Source organism: Cajanus cajan, chromosome 3 (genome assembly GCF_000230855.2).
Source record: "Cajanus cajan strain Asha chromosome 3, NIPB_CcT2T_4, whole genome shotgun sequence".
NCBI classification, from domain to species: Eukaryota; Viridiplantae; Streptophyta; class Magnoliopsida; order Fabales; family Fabaceae; genus Cajanus; species Cajanus cajan.
The window spans coordinates 64,786,467-64,804,901 of record NC_138519.1 but is presented as its reverse complement, the minus strand read 5'-3'; the positions used below and the strand labels follow the sequence as shown (position 1 = coordinate 64,804,901).

At 32.6% G+C, this 18,435-nt stretch overlaps 1 protein-coding gene across 1 annotated transcript; it reads left to right on the top strand.

The window, feature by feature from the left end:
• The first annotated feature begins 945 nt into the window (after positions 1 to 945).
• On the top strand, positions 946 to 7,073 carry LOC109796685 (putative inorganic phosphate transporter 1-9). Its single transcript, XM_020356437.3, has 3 exons — positions 946 to 1,636; positions 3,755 to 4,042; positions 6,040 to 7,073. The coding sequence occupies exons 1-3, from the start codon at positions 1,254 to 1,256 to the stop codon at positions 6,902 to 6,904; spliced, it is 1,536 nt and encodes a 511-aa protein (XP_020212026.2). The 5' UTR covers positions 946 to 1,253; the 3' UTR covers positions 6,905 to 7,073.
• Positions 7,074 to 18,435: the final 11,362 nt, after the last annotated feature.

Here is an 18,435-nt window from a genome sequence, read left to right as displayed (position 1 = left end):
GAGGTGGTTGCCTTCCAAATCTCTGGGCAGTTCCTTAGTTTCTTCAAAATAGAGAAGAGCATAAACGTCAAAAAATAAGAAAGGTAAGTTGTCTATGCTCGAAACCTTAATTTATAAAACTATTCCTACCCTTATTTTCTTTTCAAATAAAATAAAATATATTTGTAAATAACCTACAATCTAAATCATATTTTCTTCGATGCACTTGATTATAAAATTAATTAAAACACATATTTTCCTCCAAATATTCATTATAATAAAATAATTTCACAAGTCTTTCTATATTTAATAAAAGCACTCATAATTATTTTAAAAACCTCTAAGTTATTTTATATAAAAAAAAAACCTTTAATTAATTAAAACATCATTTTAATTTATTTAGAAACTTAGGATGTTACATCATTTCTTAAATTTAACTATAAAACATATTAGAATAGATTACAAATTATTTATTTCGATAAAATATATCAAAAACATTAATAAACGTTAAAAAATATTGTGAAACTCAAACTATTTTTATAAATTCAAATAAACTCTACACAAGTTCTCTCGTGAAAATATGTTCTAAATAAACTCAAAGCATTAATTTTTATAACATTCAAATAAATTCAAAAGATGTCATAAAGCTAAATTAATTAAAGAAGAAATAAAATATGATTTTAACATTTTATACGTGGCTGAATTTTATGTATGGGTTTTAGTTAGTTACACAAATGTAACGTGTTACCTTCATAGTTTAAACCCTGCCACTAAAAAAATGGGGCAAACTGCAAAACTCGACCCCTTATGGCCGGCAACTCTAAAATATCTTAAAATGGTCCAGTCAAATACATATTAATGAATTCAAAATGATTCGAGGATGAATTTGATTCGCATATTTAATAGAATGATGCAGAAATAGGTTTGACTCCAAAGCTAATTGGTTCTCAACACTATTATCCTTTCCAGCAAGCTTCCTATATAGTTCAAGTACTTGTCACAAACAAACATAATTAATTTAATTTGCCTCAATTTCGTCGAAAATTACCACAAATCCCACAAGACAAAGAGCACAAAGAAGGCCGAAATTTCCCCGCAAAAGCCAAACATTTTTTGCCCTTATATTATTCCGAGCCTCTCTTCCTTCCACATTCTATCCATATATATGATGAGATCAAGCAAAGTCAGCAGCTACATAGCAATACCATGGTAATTGGTAGGTACAAAAGTGCCATAACAAAGTTAAACGTACATTAACTTTGGCACGTAGCAGAATGGCGAGGTTGAAGGTGTTGTCAGCCCTAGACACAGCGAGGACACAATACTACCACTTCAAGGCCATCATCATTGCAGGGATGGGGCTCTTCTCCGACGCCTACGACCTTTTCTCCATCACTCTCATCATCAAGATGATCGGAAGGATATACTACAAAGACCGGGGGAACCAGACGCCGCCGGTGGTCGCCTCCGCCTTGGTCGCCGTGGCGCTGTTCGGCACCGCCATCGGCCAACTCGTGTTCGGAAGACTCGGTGACCTCAAGGGGCGGCGGCGCGTGTACGGATTTGCCTTGCTGTTGATGGTGTTCGGCTCCTTGGCCTCTGGCTTCTCCATTTGCAGAAAAAGAACCTGCGTTCTCCTCTCCCTTGGCTTCTTCAGGTTTGTGGTTTTGCCTTCCATTGTTACCAACAACACCCCAAATATTAACTTCAGTATACTTGGGTAAAATTTATGGAGACCTTGTTTAATTGATTTTTGTGTTCATCTATCTTAGAGTTGATATCTAATTAGAGATAAGTTTTATCTATAAATATTTAATTGTATTTTCACCATTTGTGCAAATTTTGTCTCTTCATTATTAGTTGGTTGTGGAACATAATTAATTGGCTACTAATAAAGTGTATGTCTATATGTAAGTATCTAGAGGATATATTCATTTTAAGAAAAAATTTAGTTGAACTTATTTCATTAAATAAGTTAAATTTTATATTAAATTTTAATAATTTATTTGTTGAATTAAAGTTCTTGATACAAGATTAATTAAGTATGAAAAAAAAATTTAAAATTAAAAATTATTTATACTTTAGTTCATTAATTTAAATTGATAAATAATTATAAAAATATTTTACACGTTAATTTGGAATAATAAAATAAAATATTAAATAACTTTTAATTTTTTAAAAATTTGTAGAATTAATTTATGTATGAAAAAAATTAATTCAACGATTGGATTGTTAAAATTTGATATAAAATGAGTTATTGAGTAAAGGTAAACTTACTCCTAGAGTAAGTGGATCCTTCTTCATTATATATATATATATATTATAAGGTAAAAATTATTCTTCACTATATATATATATATATATATATATATATATATATATATATATATATATATATATATATAGTGAAGAATAATTTTTACCTTATAATAGTCTATTTTATAAGGTTAGGGTCCTAACCTACTTTTTTAAGTTAATATTATAGCGTATTCTAGCAATTATTAATTATTGTTAGTAAGATGACAAAATGAGTCAATCCAACCCGCTATTGGCCCACCAAAATGGGTTAGGTCAGGCTAACCACCAGAAAAAATGGGTCATAAGTCTTGACCTGCCTCGCCTAAGGGCAAGCTGGCAGGCCAACCCACCAAAAAAAAGAAAAAAGAAAAAAATTGTATATTTATTTTGAATTACTCTTCTAACATATTTTTCTCAATATCTAAAAAAACCTAATTAAATTGGTATACCTAAATAATAATAAAAATTTAAATTACATATAATAAAATAAATTAAACACACAACACATTTGTTGTATAACAAATCACATATTATACACAAAATAAATATTAAGTGAGTTAATTAATTTTATATTGAAAATAATATAAACAAAAAAAACACTAGCCTGCTCAAACCTGCCATTTGGCCTGATAGGTGGGTGAGCTAGGCGAGTTGGCGAGCCAAAATACCTTCCCTGACTTGGCAATTTTTGGCAAGCCAACTAGCTAGCTGGCCTACAAGTCATGGCCCATTTTGATACCTCTAATTGTTAGGTTTATCAGGTCACTTGTTATCAGATCATTATCAGACCATCGTAGATGTTTAGTTCTACAAACTTCATGATGTTCAATCCTCATACTATTTTAAGAAAGTGGGTTAGAAGAATAGTTCAATCTTACAAAATTGATTATTAAGGTGACGATTGTTTCCCCTAATCAACTGCTGCACCTCAACACATTTTGGGAAGAACCAACTAACTAGCTTTGGGTTAATTTGAGTGACATTTCACCCCTAGTCACAACTCATCAATTGATTTTTCAACATCAGTCGGTTTGAACCTACACTTAAAGCGGTGGAACCTACACTTAAAGCTTAGTTATATACATTATAATGACCTTATCTTTAATGTATGTACGATCTCTAACATCAACTACTAATTTGTCACATTAACTACTAACGTGTTAAGTTAATTGTTAACATAAACTGTTAATGTGTCTTTAGATAATAACATGATAAAATGTGTCTCTTCAATAATTAATATGTCACGTCAATAGTTAATATGTCACATCAATAATTAATTAATAAAATAATTAATTAAATGTGTAAAACTTTTTAAAAAAATAAATAATAAAACATACCATTTAAAAAAACTAGATTCCGAAATTCACAAAATCATCGATCATGAGTTACAAAACAAAGCAATTAAGTTTAAAACAACACTATAAAAGTGTTAATTAATGAGGTTGGATGTGACTGGTATAAGAATGGTTTTGTTTAGGTTTGTGTTGGGGCTGGGGATCGGGGGAGACTACCCATTGTCTTCTACCATAATGTCTGAGTTTGCAAACAAAAAGACACGAGGATCGTTCATAGCAGCGGTGTTTTCAATGCAAGGGTTCGGCATATTGGCCAGTTCCACCGTGACGATAGTTGTGTGTTCTATATTCCGAGGAGCATCAGCTTCAGAGGATGACGCTGACGTTGCATGGAGGTTAATACTCATGCTAGGTTCCGTTCCAGCAGCCATGACTTATTACTGGCGCATGATGATGCCTGAAACTGCCAGGTACCTACTTCCTTAATTATTTTCAATTATTATTCTTATTTTTCCCATTTAATATAATTAATTGCTTCTTTGTTTTGGTCACGAATCAATCAACCATAAAAAAATATTTGACAGCAACGCGAGTTCATGTTTATGCTAGTTTATTTTCTTTTACAGTTAAGAAGAAAATTCTATACAAAATTAATTAGATGTAAATGGAAGGGAAAGGAACCTGTGGCTCGTATTCTTACTCGTAGGGTCCATTTCGTTGATATTTTCGCATTATCAAATCAAGTTGATTACACCAAAAGAGACTAAGTAGTAAGTACTGTACGTGCACCCATAAATAATGTCAAAAGCAAAATTGAAAATGCGAGGTTGCGTTTACCAAAAGTAAAATTGGCAAGGTTGATTACGATTTAGAGTGGTTGAAGGATCGAGCTCGCGTGATTCATTGTTTGGTATTAAAAATTAAAATATATTTCATTAATTATTGTTTGAACGTCAACCATTATATTTGTAGAAGTTTGGAATTGACTAAAGGCAAAAATATAATTAAAAATAATAATTAATATTATCTTAAGAAAATATTAATATAGTATTTAGTTGAATAGGAATGGGGGAGAGGAAACAAGAGAGAGATTTTTAAAATCTTTTTTTGTTTAATTCAATTTTTACGAAGAGAGAAGAATAAATCCCTTCCTAATCAAATTTTTTAATTCCGGAAGGGAGAGTAAGAATTTTAAAATATTTTTAGTATAATATCAAAAAATATCTTCGTTTATATTATTAAATATAAAATTATAAAAATACAAAAATAAATTAATTTTTAAAATCTATTTCTTTTCCTTGTGGACTAAATAAAAAAAAATTACTTTCCCTTCTCTCTTCTCCTTTCAACTAAAAAATTTTCTAACTTTTTTATTTCCCCTCCATTAAAAATCCTTCCCTTCTTCCCTCCTTAAACGGGACAAATCGTAATAGTTTTCTTCTATTATTACATGTATGAAAAAGTAAGAGTATTTTTTTTTTTCAAAGTCAAACATTTCCCAAGTAGTCGCAGTGTAATATTTTTTAAATAATTAAAGGGGTTAAAATATAAGTGATTTTATTAAAGTATTTTTAAAACAATTAAGAGTGGTTCCTTTAACTGAATGAGTATTTTTAACCATTAGATACATTATTAAAATAAATGGATGTATGACATTGAATACTTTTTATTTGTGTGTATATATATATAATATAATTTTAAGAATATATTTAATATTTAAAAATAATCTCACATAAAACATAATTTAGGTATTGTACCATGCTCTTCATTAAAATTGGGATTTCACTTCAATGGTATGAATGATTAAATAATACATTAAATATAAATGCATATAACGAAGTGAAATTATAATTTTAATTAGAGACCAATACTAATAATACATATGCTGTTATACCTAAGTTTAACTTTTTCTTGGAGATGGGCACAAATAAGATTGAATTGGATTTGAGACATATTTTAATCCAATCAACTTTATTAATTGATTTGGTTTAGAATAATATTTTGATTTTTTCATTTATTTAGTCTTTTGTCCAAACAATTCAATCCAATCATATTCAGTTTGATTTGTATTTATTCATTAAATTTATCATTAAAATAATAATAAAAAATTAAAAAAAATTACATATGACAACTTGTAAAATATATTATCATGTCATCAAATAATTAATAAAAATTTTAATACTATTTATCAACAACTCAACATTATAAAATACCCAAAATATGTTAATTGCCAACATTACATACTCAAAACAAAATATGAAAATTTAGCATGCTCAACAACATTACAAACTCAACAAAACTGCTAGAATCAAGGCTACAAAACAAGTAATTGAAGCACGATGAGTTTATTTTGCACTAAAATCCCAAATCTTACAACCTAAACCAATCCTAATAATAATAATAAGATATTGAGTTAATAATTTATGTTTCTTACTAAAGAATGTGATGTGCATTATGCAATCATCAGATACACAGCGTTAGTGGAGCAAAATGTGATTCAAGCAGCAAAGGACATGGAGAAAGTGCTGGATGTAGAACTGAGCCTGATTGCTGAAGAACATCCTCTGCCACCAACCGCACATCCATACTCTCTCCTTTCGAGGGAATTCCTCGGTCGCCACGGTCGTGACCTTTTCGCTTGTTCTTCAACTTGGTTTCTATTGGACATCGTTTTCTACAGCCAAGTTTTGTTCCAAAGTGAAATATACGACATCTTCTACATTAACAAAGACAAAAACGAGGATATTAATGTCTACAAAGAGGCTTTCCACGTTGCATGGATCCAAACCGTAATCGCAGCGTGTTCCACCATCCCTGGCTACTTTTTCTCCGTCTACTTCATTGATAAATGGGGCAGAGTCAAAATCCAAATAATGGGCTTTTTCTTCATGGCTTTGGCCTTTTTCGCCATTGGGATTCCCTATTACTCATTTTGGACTGACGAGGATCACAAACATAGTGAAGGGTTCATGATCTTGTATGGGCTTGCTTTCTTCTTTGCCAACTTTGGGCCCAACACCACGACTTTCATTGTCCCAGCTGAGCTTTTCCCAGCCAGGTTTAGGTCCACGTGTCATGGCATTTCTGGGGCAATGGGCAAGGCTGGGGCAATCATTGGATCTGTTGGGTTTCTTTGGGCCTCACATAATAAGGAGGAGGAGGGGTACCCCAAGGGAATTGGGATGACAGCTTCCCTTATCATACTTGGAGGGGTGTGCATTGTGGGAATGGTGATCACCTACTTTTTCACTAGGGAAACCATGGGAATGTCTTTGGAAGAGAATGAGGTGGAGAGTGTGGCCCATGAAGTTGCAGAGTATCACAATCTTTGATTCAAGGGTTATTCGATTATGGTAAATGGTAGTTTTCTGTTCATAAGTATTGGATTTGTAATGTAACATTTGAGAAATAGATCTAATAGTTATTAATGGAAAACTACCGTGATGGGAGCACCTCTATAAAAATGAAATTAAAGGAAAAACCATTAGAATATTATTTGAAGATTTTTGTATATATAAAATATAGTCTTAGTTCTACCAACAACAAAAAAACTATACTCATAGTTTACATTGGTGGTCTAGAAATCTATTTCACATTTTTTGTTTGAGTTTAGGTTACAATTTAATTTAGGTTAAATGTGTTTTTAGTTCACATGAAAAAGTTTTGATTTTAGTGATTGTAAAATAAAATTGTTTGTTTTGTTATTTTTAGTTTTTAACATTATGTGATCTTTATTATTATTAAATATTTATGTGATTATTAAAAGGTTAAATTATCATATCAAGAGACATCCAAAGTTGTATATGATAATATGTTCATATGTGACACTTATGAAGAATTTATAAATCATTAAAACAAATATTAGTTATCTACATTATAATAAATATCAAACTTTAGAGTTTGAAAAGATAATATATATATATATATAGAGGAGGGTTCAAACGACACCGGTGTAACTTTTACTAAGTGTTACACCGCTCAATAACTTTATATTAAATGTGAATTTTGAAAATCCAACCATTAGATTGAAAATTCATATCTCTTAGATCATATATATCAAACGACATTTCAATCTAATGGTTGAATTTTCAAAATTCACATTTAATATAAAGTTATTGAGCGGTGTATAGTAAAAGTTACACCGGTGTCATTTGAACCCTCCTCATATATATATATATATATATATATATATATATAAACCAAAACTAAAAAAGTGTTCATTTTACATGAACCAAGAACAAAAGATACAAAATATTAGAGAATGAAAAATAAAAAGAAGAATTACAAAGATCAAAACTTAAAATCTAATCATCTTACAATTTAATTTTACACTCAACGATATTCCTACTTTATTTATTAATTTTGTTAGTTTTATTTATGAGTATTTAGATAAATTATTTTGTTGTCTATTATAATTATTTTTATTACATTCTCTATTTTATATAATTTTTTTGCACAATCAACATTTCTCATTCAATTTAAACTCCGTCTTTTCTTATTCACTTTATCTGGATACTACTGTAACATAAGTATTAGATTTAAATGCGTTTTTTATTCATATGAGTATTATAATTATATAATTTTAATTAAATAATTTTAAAATTTTAATTATTATAGTTGTGCGATTTTAATTTTTTTTTTAATTTTAATTGAACAATTATAGTCTTATAAATATTATAATTATACAATTTCAATCTTTTCCATTAAAATTTTAATATTTTTTATTTTAAACAAGTTTTTATTTTATTAGCACTTAAAAACTCTACACTCTTACTATCGCCAAAATATATGAATTTTTCAAAGCAGTTTAATAGAACATGATTGAAAGATAATCAATTCATTCTAAGAATGATATCTAGTTGACTAAGAGACAAATATATAAGATCAACCAGAAACTACGTTTTAGAGATAATAATTGTACATTTAAGACAAATACTAGAAGTAGTTATGAAATCATTAACGGGAGTCTCCACAACCAAATCATAGTTTAAGCAAGACATAGGAAACTTCAATTTTTAGACACAAGCAAGAGAAATAAAAGAATGGATTACAGTAGAATCAAACATATCAAACAGTACAACAAAAGGATTTTTAGCTATGAAACAAATACCTTGTATTATATTCTCGAACTAAGCAACTTCAACACCACTAAAAGTAAGTACCCTTCCAATTGTCTTCAAACGCCCAGATTGAGAACTAACTCCTACTCTAGTTATGTGTGGCCTTGGCACCTATGGACATTAAGTACTAATACATTAAATTAAGACAACTTAATTCAAAATTATATTCTATCTCTTTTATAATAACTAGAGGGACTGAGGCACTTCGTACCTCTAATAGTTATACAGACAAATATTATAAATTATGGATAGTTATTTAAAAAATAAATATAAGAAATTTTTTTATATTCAAGGAGTATAATCGTCCACTAAAAATTGGAGACCAAAGGAGTGGTTACCAAAATATATCTCCTTTATAATATAACTAGCAGGAAAAAGGCACTCCATGTCTGCAATGTATTAAAACAAAAAAAAATAAATAAGGGAAAAAATGAAAAGTTACTCATAAAAAAGATAATTATTAAAAAATAAACAAAGGATAAAATGACTCATGTAAAAATGAAAATTAAAACTAGTTATTGAAAATGGTATCTCTTTTATATATTAGTATAAATTCATTAGTTTCAAGTTTTTAAATTTGATTATAAATATTTTTTCTAATTTTTTAAAATAAAAGGGTATAATGGTCCAAAAAAGTAGAGACCAAGGTAGTTACCGAAAAGGGTATTCCCTTAATATATTAGTATAAATAATAATATATACTAGTGGGATCAAGGCACTTTGTGCCTCTATTAAAAATAAAATAAAAATAAAAATTAAATAATAAAAGTATATTAATCTAATTAATATTATAATTAATCCATTAATTTTAAATTCTTAAATTTGATTAAAAAATATTTTTTAAAATTTTTTAAAATAAAAGGGTATAATGGTAAAAAAAAGTGGAGACCAAGGTGGTTATTAAAAAGGGTATCCCCTTTATATATTAGTATAGATATATATAGATTAGTAAAGTTGAGACTATTTTTATATTTTATTTAATAAAAATATTTAAAAATTATTAATATTTATTAGATTAATTAATATTATATTTAATTTCTAAATTTTAAGATTTCATTTTTAAGTCTTATTTTTATAAAAATAATTAAATTTAATATTATTTTTTATTATTTAAAATTTAAAGATTAAATCGTCTAAAAAAATCTATATATCAAATTAAGGTATCTTTTTATTAATGTTATAAATTACATTTTAATAATTTTACACATAAATCAAGAAATACAATAAATATATCAATTTTATTAAAATAATTCACTTTATCAATAAATTTATTATTTTAACTGTTGTGATAGAATAATTTTTTAAAAAATAAATTAAAAAGTTAATAAATATTATATTAATACAAAGATGATTTAATTTGGAAACTTTTGAGTTGTGACATTATATAATGATTAATTAATGACACAATAATATATGTCTAGTAGATGTCCTGCAGATGAATGTTGGAATGTTCTTGATTTATTTTATTTTATTTACATGATTTGGCAAAAAAATTAACAATAAAAAAATTTAAAAAAAATTGACAACCTAAAATATTTAGACTTTAAAAATTAAATTTGATGTTTTTTTTAGAGAAGAATTTGAATTGTTGTTTCAACTCTATATAATGCCTTATATAACACCTCAACTTCATAAATAAAATAAAATAAGAAATTAATGAAATAAAAATAATTTTGAGAATTATTGGTTTTTTTGAAATGAGTTTGTATAATTAAAAATAAGTTTAGGAAATTAAAAGGATTTTAAGGAAAATATAATCTGTTTTAAAACTTTTGAACTTCTGTTATCGTAGCCCTAATAAACTGCTTATTAATTTAAAAAGTGTGTTAGTTTTAAGGTTACATTATATTTTTAGTTTTTTAATATACTTTAAGATTTAATTTAATTTTAATATTTTTAAATGATTTAATTTGATCATCTAAGATTTTAAAAATGTTTAATATTTATCTTTCATCCAAAATGAAATTAACAATTTTAATGAAAATTGAATGAAAATGCAACATTGAACATTTTTAAAAAATTAAATGATCAAATTGAATTATTTAAAAAATAATAGAATAAAATAGAATATTTTAATAGGGGATCAAAATAAATAATAATTTATATAACATGTTTTTTTAGATAAATTTAAATTTTTTTTATCTATTTAATATTTTTTATTAGATAAATCTTTCATTTTGTGATTAATTTTAAATTTCAAATACTTAATTTGTTATATTTTGATAAGGTAATTAAATTTATTTCCATGAATTTTACTCACTTTTAATTCTTGTTTTAAAAGTTGGATTCAACCATTTAGCTCAATCTGATCAAGAATCAATATGTTGATTGATCCATTAACTTGATTATTTTTTTGCTCATATTATAATCGGTAAGAATTTGTCAACCAATCCAAAATTGATAAAATAAAAATTAGAAATTTTAAAAAGTAATTTATTTACTTATTATTTTAATTTAATCTAAAAACAATTTTAAGATAAATAAAAACACTTTTTTATATTATACATAGGTATAAATTATTTGTTAATTATTATTCAATTTGATCAATATATTTTTAAAATATTTAATTTAATTATCTAATTTTTAAAAAGGTTTAATATTATCCTTTTACCTGTTATTAATGTTAATTTGGACAAAAGACATTAAACATTTTTTAAAAATTAAAAGATCAAATTGAATCTATTAAAAATATTAGAAATTATTTCAATCTTAAAAATAAATAAATAAACTGAGAATATAATTTAACCTAATTTTAAACTTAATACTCTTTCCGATTCAAAATATAAGCACAAAAAATTCATGTTTATTGGTATCAAATATTAGCAAAATATCAACTAAATTTATTTTATTTTATTTAAGTTTATCTCCAATGATCCTTTTTGTTATTAATATACATTTTTAAGAAAGGATAATTTAGAAAATTAAATTATTTTTAAATGAAATTAGTGCAAAATATTAACTCACTTTATATATTATACTTTTAAGGAGAATAATTAATATGTTTACTTTTAATTGGTTAAATATTATTTTAGTTTATATAATTTTACTTACTTTATATTTTAGTCTCTATAGTTTAAAATAAACTTTTTTAATTATTATATTTATTTTTTTCAATCATTTTTAATTTCTAAAATTTAAGAGATTTTTTAAGTCTATATACTTATAGTTTTTTAATCATTTTAGATTTTGTCGATAATTTTGTCGTAACTTTGTTTCTTTTAGTTAACATGACAGATGTATTAATTTAACTGTCATTTTGTGCTTTATGTCAATTTATTTTGCTAGCATTACACTAAATTAGGTCTCTCCACATTTTATGTCTCTTTTGCACCCTCACATGCAAAACTCTTATTGAGATACCATTTTTTACCCTCACTAAAATAAAGAATTCTACCACGCCAACAGAAAACACATAATGCTATTAAAAAAATTAACGGTAAAGACTGAATTTTTTTTAAAAAAAAAATGGAAGTATAGAGACTAAAAAGAATTTATCTGAAATTACAAAAACAAAAAAGAATATAAAAAAACATAAGTATAGAGATTAAAACAAATTTTAAACTATAAGAAATAAAAGGTAAAGTAAGTGAAAATATTAGAAATAAAAAAATACTTTAATCTAATTAATTTTATCATAAATTCATGTTTTGTTCCAAACATACTCTTTACTTTAAGTAATTGTTATATTTAATAGGCTTAATTGCGTTTTTGATCCCTTAAGTATTGCAATTGTGCAATTTTGATCCCCAAAGTTTTAATGGGTAATTTTAGTCCCTAATGTGACACCCTCTACCCAACATACATATACAATCATTTTAAAAAAAAATGTTTTAATTAAAATATTTCATAAATAAAACCAAATTCTCAAATATCTTACGTAGAGAATTCACATTCATAAACTCATAAATAATATCTTCAACACAGAAATTACAAAGAAATAAAACTGAGTTTTCAAATAGTTTAATAGAAATAACATCCTAAACTAAGCCTAGCTATGCCCCGATGTCACATATCCTATCAAAGCATGCCAACTGAAGCCTAAACCTCATCACCAACATCTTCATGCTGATGATCACCTGCAACACAATTTAAACACAGACAAATAACAAGGGGGTGAGAAACATCTCACTCAGGTTCAGGTGTAGAAATAAAGGTTAGATAGGACACACACACACAACAAACATATTACAAGTCAAAAACACCAATCACATATAAATAATACACATATATAATCAGTATCACATGTATACTCATTTATCATGCAATGATATCATGGACTCGACTCATAAATGCATGTGGCGCCAGTCACGTGTCTCATCACATATCTCATCATTTCATCATTGGTGACCCAAGGTACACCTTGTTAGCCTATTACATCACCGCTGACCCTAAGGTACACCTTGTTAGCTTGTTACATCATTAGTGACCCTAAGGTACACCTTGTTAGGTTACATCACCAGTGACTGTAACGACCCGGCTGGTCACCACACACTACCCAACAACAAGACGGCATGCATACAGAAAAGAACAAGTATATACATATAGTGTCTAGAATATATACATATATACAAGGTCCAATCTGAGCTACATCAGAATATACAAATACAGCCCAAAGTAGCCAAATAGTGGCCAAATCATCAAAACATCAACAACAGAAAAGTTAGCTCTATCTTCCAGCTGCAGACCTGCCACAAATCACCAACCTAACCTTGCTCTGCTCCCATACAACGTATGATCATCGCAGTCCAAACACATGGAAACAACAAAGGGTAAGCTAGTATAAAGAATCAGCATATAAAACATATTTAAGTAATATGAACAACTACAACTATCAGCACATCATCAGCATACATCTCATCAGCTATACAACATACACAGCAATAAGCACACAATGCGTCGTCACGCATATCAGCTCGGAGATCTCCTACAACAGCTCAGCCTTGCGGCCTACAACAGCTCAGCCTTACGGCCTACAACAGCTCAGCCTTACGACCTACAACAGTTTATATCAGCATACAACACAGCACATCAATTCATCATACAGCAATAATGGCTTACAGCACGGCTCAGCACGACAATATACATCTATAGCAGCTTAACATCATTATTCAGCATGACCATCTAGTCAGCACAACATATTCATCAATTACATCTCAACTCGCAATTTACAGCATAATTCAACATCATCATACGTGCCCGGCGCACTCATGGTCGCGCCTGGCGTGGCACAACCAGAGAGTACCAGGGGACCGGCGCGCCCGGCGCAATTCCTATTGCGGCTGGCGTGAGGGAAGGCAGAGACCTCACGAGGTCTCATAAGCCCGGCGTGCTAATCCCGCGCTCGGCACAAGAAAGTAGAGACCTTCCTAGGGTCTCATGCCCAGCGCAATATAGATTGCGCCCAGCGCCACCTCTAGCAGAGACTCCCAAGGAGTCTCTACGCCTAGCGAGACAAGGTCACGCCCGGCGCCACATCAGAACCCCAAAACTTGAGTCATCCACTGATATCGTGCCTAGCGCTGTCCCACCACGCCCGGCGTGGGCCATCCAGAGACTCACATCCTCAAGCTCGCCCGGCGTATTCACCATTGCGCCCGGCGTGCTTGCCCAAATGGAGTCCCTGATGGTCACACGCCCGGCGCGAAGAACTGCGCCCGGCGTGATACCCAGCAGCAGCCCTCAAACTTTTGAAAATCTCTTCAACCCTGCAAAAATCCACATTTCCAGCACAAGCAATCCAACCAAAGTACTACATTTTCATCAAACATCACGAAAAACCCCTCATTTTCAACGTGCAACCATTAAATCAAGAAAACCCAAATTTTCACCCAAAACCCCGAAAACGCGAAAACGAATCCTCTTCGATCTCAGCCAAAAATCATTCATCAACAACCAGCTAATGAGTTCCTAAGACTCATTCTCGAACAAAGACGGCAAACAAAACTAGCTTCCCTTACCTCGCTGCGAATCCGAGCTTCCGGGAAGGAGAAAATGGAGAAGGAGACGAATGAGAGCTTGAACGAATGAGGAAGGAGAAGTGAGAAATCCGCACTCTAGCTAGTAACCCAAAATTACTCAGCACCACCACCTAGTAACAGCCAAAAGAAAGATCCAAGGGGAAAGAGTGAAAAATTTGAGAGTGAGAAAAGAGTGGGTGAAAGTGAAGGAAAGGAAAAGAGGGAAGGATCTCACAACCTCCCCAACAACAAGAGTTTTCGTCCCCGAAAACAGACTTACTTGGAAAGAGAAACGGATACCGCTCCCTGCACTGCTGTTCCACCTCCCAAGTAGCCTCACCAGTAGTTGCATCCCACAACACCTTCACCAGAGTAATAGACTTGCCCCTCAGCTCTTTCAGCTTATGATCAACCACAGCTACCGGCAACTTCTCAAATGTCAGGTTCTCCTTCACTTGCACATCATCTAGCTCCACCACATGACCAGGGTCATGAACATACTTCCTCAGCTGGGATACATGAAATACATTGTGTAGGTTTGAAAGGGACGGTGGCAAAGCCAACCGATAAGCAACCGGACCTACACGCTGTATTATCTAATAGGGACCAACAAACCTCGGTGTCAACTTCCTTGCCTTCAATGCTCTACCCACACCAGAAGTCGGGGTCACCTTCAGAAACACATGTTTCCCTTCAGCAAACTCCAAAGGCTTACGCCTTTTGTCAGCATACAACTTCTGCCTACTCTGAGCAGTCTTCATCCTTTCCTAAATCAGCTTCACCTTCTCAGTAGTCTGTAGGATCAGCTCCGGTCCCACAACCACTGACTCACCATCTTGATACCAGCACAGAGGAGTCCTACATCTCCTGCCATACAAGACTTCAAACGGCGTCATCCCAATACTAGCATGAAAGCTATTATTGTAAGTGAACTCAACCAGTGGTAGGACCTCCTCCCAGCTACCCAAGTGGTCTAACACACAAGCCCTCAGCAAATCCTCCAAGGACTGGATTGTCTTCTCTGACTGACCATCCGTCTGCGGATGATAAGCAGAACTCAACTTCAGCTTCGTGCCTAAGGCTTGATGTAGACTCTGCCAAAATTTGGAAGTGAACCTCGAATCTCTGTCTGAAATAATACTAGAAGGCACCCCATGCAACCGTACTATTTCCCTCACATACAACTGTGTCAGCTTCTCCAATGACCACTTGATGTTGACAGGCAAGAAATGTGCACACTTGGTCAACCGATCCAAAATCACCCAAATAACATCACTATTCCTAGCCGACCTAGGAAACCCGACAATGAAGTCCATAGTGATACTATCCCACTTCCATTCTGGAATCTCCATCTGTTGCATCAACCCACTCGGCTTTTGATACTCCACCTTCGCCTTCTGATAGGTCAGACAGGCCGCCACATATTCAACTATCTCCCTCTTCATACCATACCACCAGAAAGTCTTCTTGAGGTCTTGGTACATCTTAGTCATACCCTGATGTATGCTAAGTCTGCTCCTGTGGCCTTCCTCCAACACAGCTCTCCTCAGCTCAGCATCTTGAGGTAGGAAAATTTTGCCCTTGAACCTCAAGATTCCATCTTCTCCCATCTCAAAACCAACAGCCTTCTCGGTACCCAGCAAACCAAGAAGCTTCACCAGCTCAACGTCTTGCAACTGCTTAAGTCCAACCTGCCTCAAGAACTCACTAGTTATGGTACTCGCCCCACAATTAATGTGATCCTGAGCTAACTCCACATAGAGATTCAAATCCCTGAACTTCTCCACCATCTCCAGCTCTTTCACCATCATACTAGACATGTGGATGGATTTCCTATTCAGCGCATCCTCCACAACATTGGCCTTACCAGGATGATACATCAACTGGAAGTCATAATCCTTCAGAAACTCCATCCACCGCCTCTACCTCATGTTTAGCTCCTTCTGATCAAATAGGTACTTCAGACTCTTGTGATCACTGAAGATGTTGAACCGAGCACCATACAAATAATGCCTCCATATCTTCAAGGAAAACACCACAGCTGCTAACTCCGAGTCATGAGTGGGATAATTCCTCTCATGGTTCTTCAGTTGCCTTAAAGCATATGCCACCACTTTCCTGTTCTGCATCAACACACACCCAAGACCCTGGTGAGAAGCATCACAATACACATCAAATGGTTCACCAGAGTCCGGCAACACCAGCACAGGAGAAGTAGTCAACCTCCTCTTCAACTCATCAAAGCTCCGCTCACAGGCATCTGTCTAAATGAACGGCTGCTCCTTCCTCGTCAACTGGGTTAGAGGCGCTACTATCTTGGAGAATCCCTCAATGAACCTTCGATAGTAACCCGCCAAACCCACAAAACTTCTAATATCTATCAGTGACAGTTCTTGGACGCTCCCACTGCAACACCGACTCCACCTTAGCCGGATCAATAACAATCCTCTCAGCTGAAATCACGTGGCCCAAGAACTTCACCTCATCCAACCAGAACTCACATTTTGAAAGCTTAGCGTACAGCTGCTTCACCTTCAAAATCTCCAGCACTAACCTTAAATGCTCTCCATGCTCCTCCGGGGTCCTTGAATAAATCAGGATGTCGTTAATGAACACCACCACAAATTTATCCAAGAAAGGTCGAAAGATCCTGTTCATGTAATCCATGAACACTGCAGGGGCGTTGGTCACACCAAACGGCATCACAACATATTCATAGTGACCATACCTAGTCCTGAAAGCAGTCTTTGGTATGTCACCCTCCTTCACCCTAATCTGGTGATAACCTGACCTCAAGTCAATCTTCGAGAAAATGGATGCTCCCCTTAGTTGATCCATTAAGCTATCTATCCGAGGAAGTGAATATTTGTTCTTAATGGTCAACTTGTTCAACTGCCGGTAATCCACACAAAGTCGACTACCTCCATCTTTCTTCTTCACCAACAACACAGGAGCACCCCACGGCGAAACACTCGGCCACACCAACTGCTTCTCCAACAGGTCCTCCAATTGACCCTTCAGCTCAACTAACTCAGCAGGAGCCATCCTATAGGGAGCCACCGACACTGGCCCTGCACCAGGAACCAAGTCAATGCTAAACTCCATCTCCCTAACAGGAGGCAACTTAGGCACCTCATCATGGAACACCTCAACAAAATCCCTCACCACATCAATCTTAGCAATGACCCTCTCGGTCTCCACACTCATAGCAGCGAGCAGAAGACAACACTCTGCTCCATCCCTCAACAATGACTCAGCTTGGCCAGCTGAAATCAACAGCTTCTCCTCCACCAGAGAAAATATCAACCTCCTATTGGCACAATCTATAAGAATGCGATTGGCAGACAACCAATCCATCCCTAAGATTATGTCAATATCAACCAAAGGTAAAAAGATCAAGTTCACCTTATACCTTTTCCTATTCACAACAATAGGGCAGCCAACACACAGCTCTGAAGCAACTACCGAAGCAGAAGCGGGCGTCGACACTTGCAGTCTCAACTCCAAATCACACAAAGGCACACCCAGCATAGTAGCACAAGCATAGGAAATAAAGGAGTGGGAAGCTCCAAAATCAAACAAAAACGTCACATCCTTACCAGAAGCTTTGTCCTTCCCCTTCACAAGGTCAGAAGAAGTCGAAGCCTCAGCACCCGTCAAGGCGAATACCCTACCAGCTGTAGTGGGAGTGTCACCCCTCTGGGCATCACCTCTCTGCACATCACTCCTCTGAGCACTCCTTTCTGGTCTGTTTCTGGTGGGGCAGTTGAATGACTCATGGCCCAT

Excerpts from the sequence above, each read along its gene's own strand:
- LOC109796685 (XM_020356437.3), top strand. The coding sequence starts at position 1,254 with ATGGCGAGGTTGAAGGTGTTGTCAGCCCTAGACACAGCGAGGACACAA. Across the intron at positions 1,637-3,754 it reads CTCTCCCTTGGCTTCTTCAG|GTTTGTGTTGGGGCTGGGGA; the intron begins GTTTGTGGTTTT and ends GGTTTTGTTTAG. Across the intron at positions 4,043-6,039 it reads ATGATGCCTGAAACTGCCAG|ATACACAGCGTTAGTGGAGC; the intron begins GTACCTACTTCC and ends TGCAATCATCAG.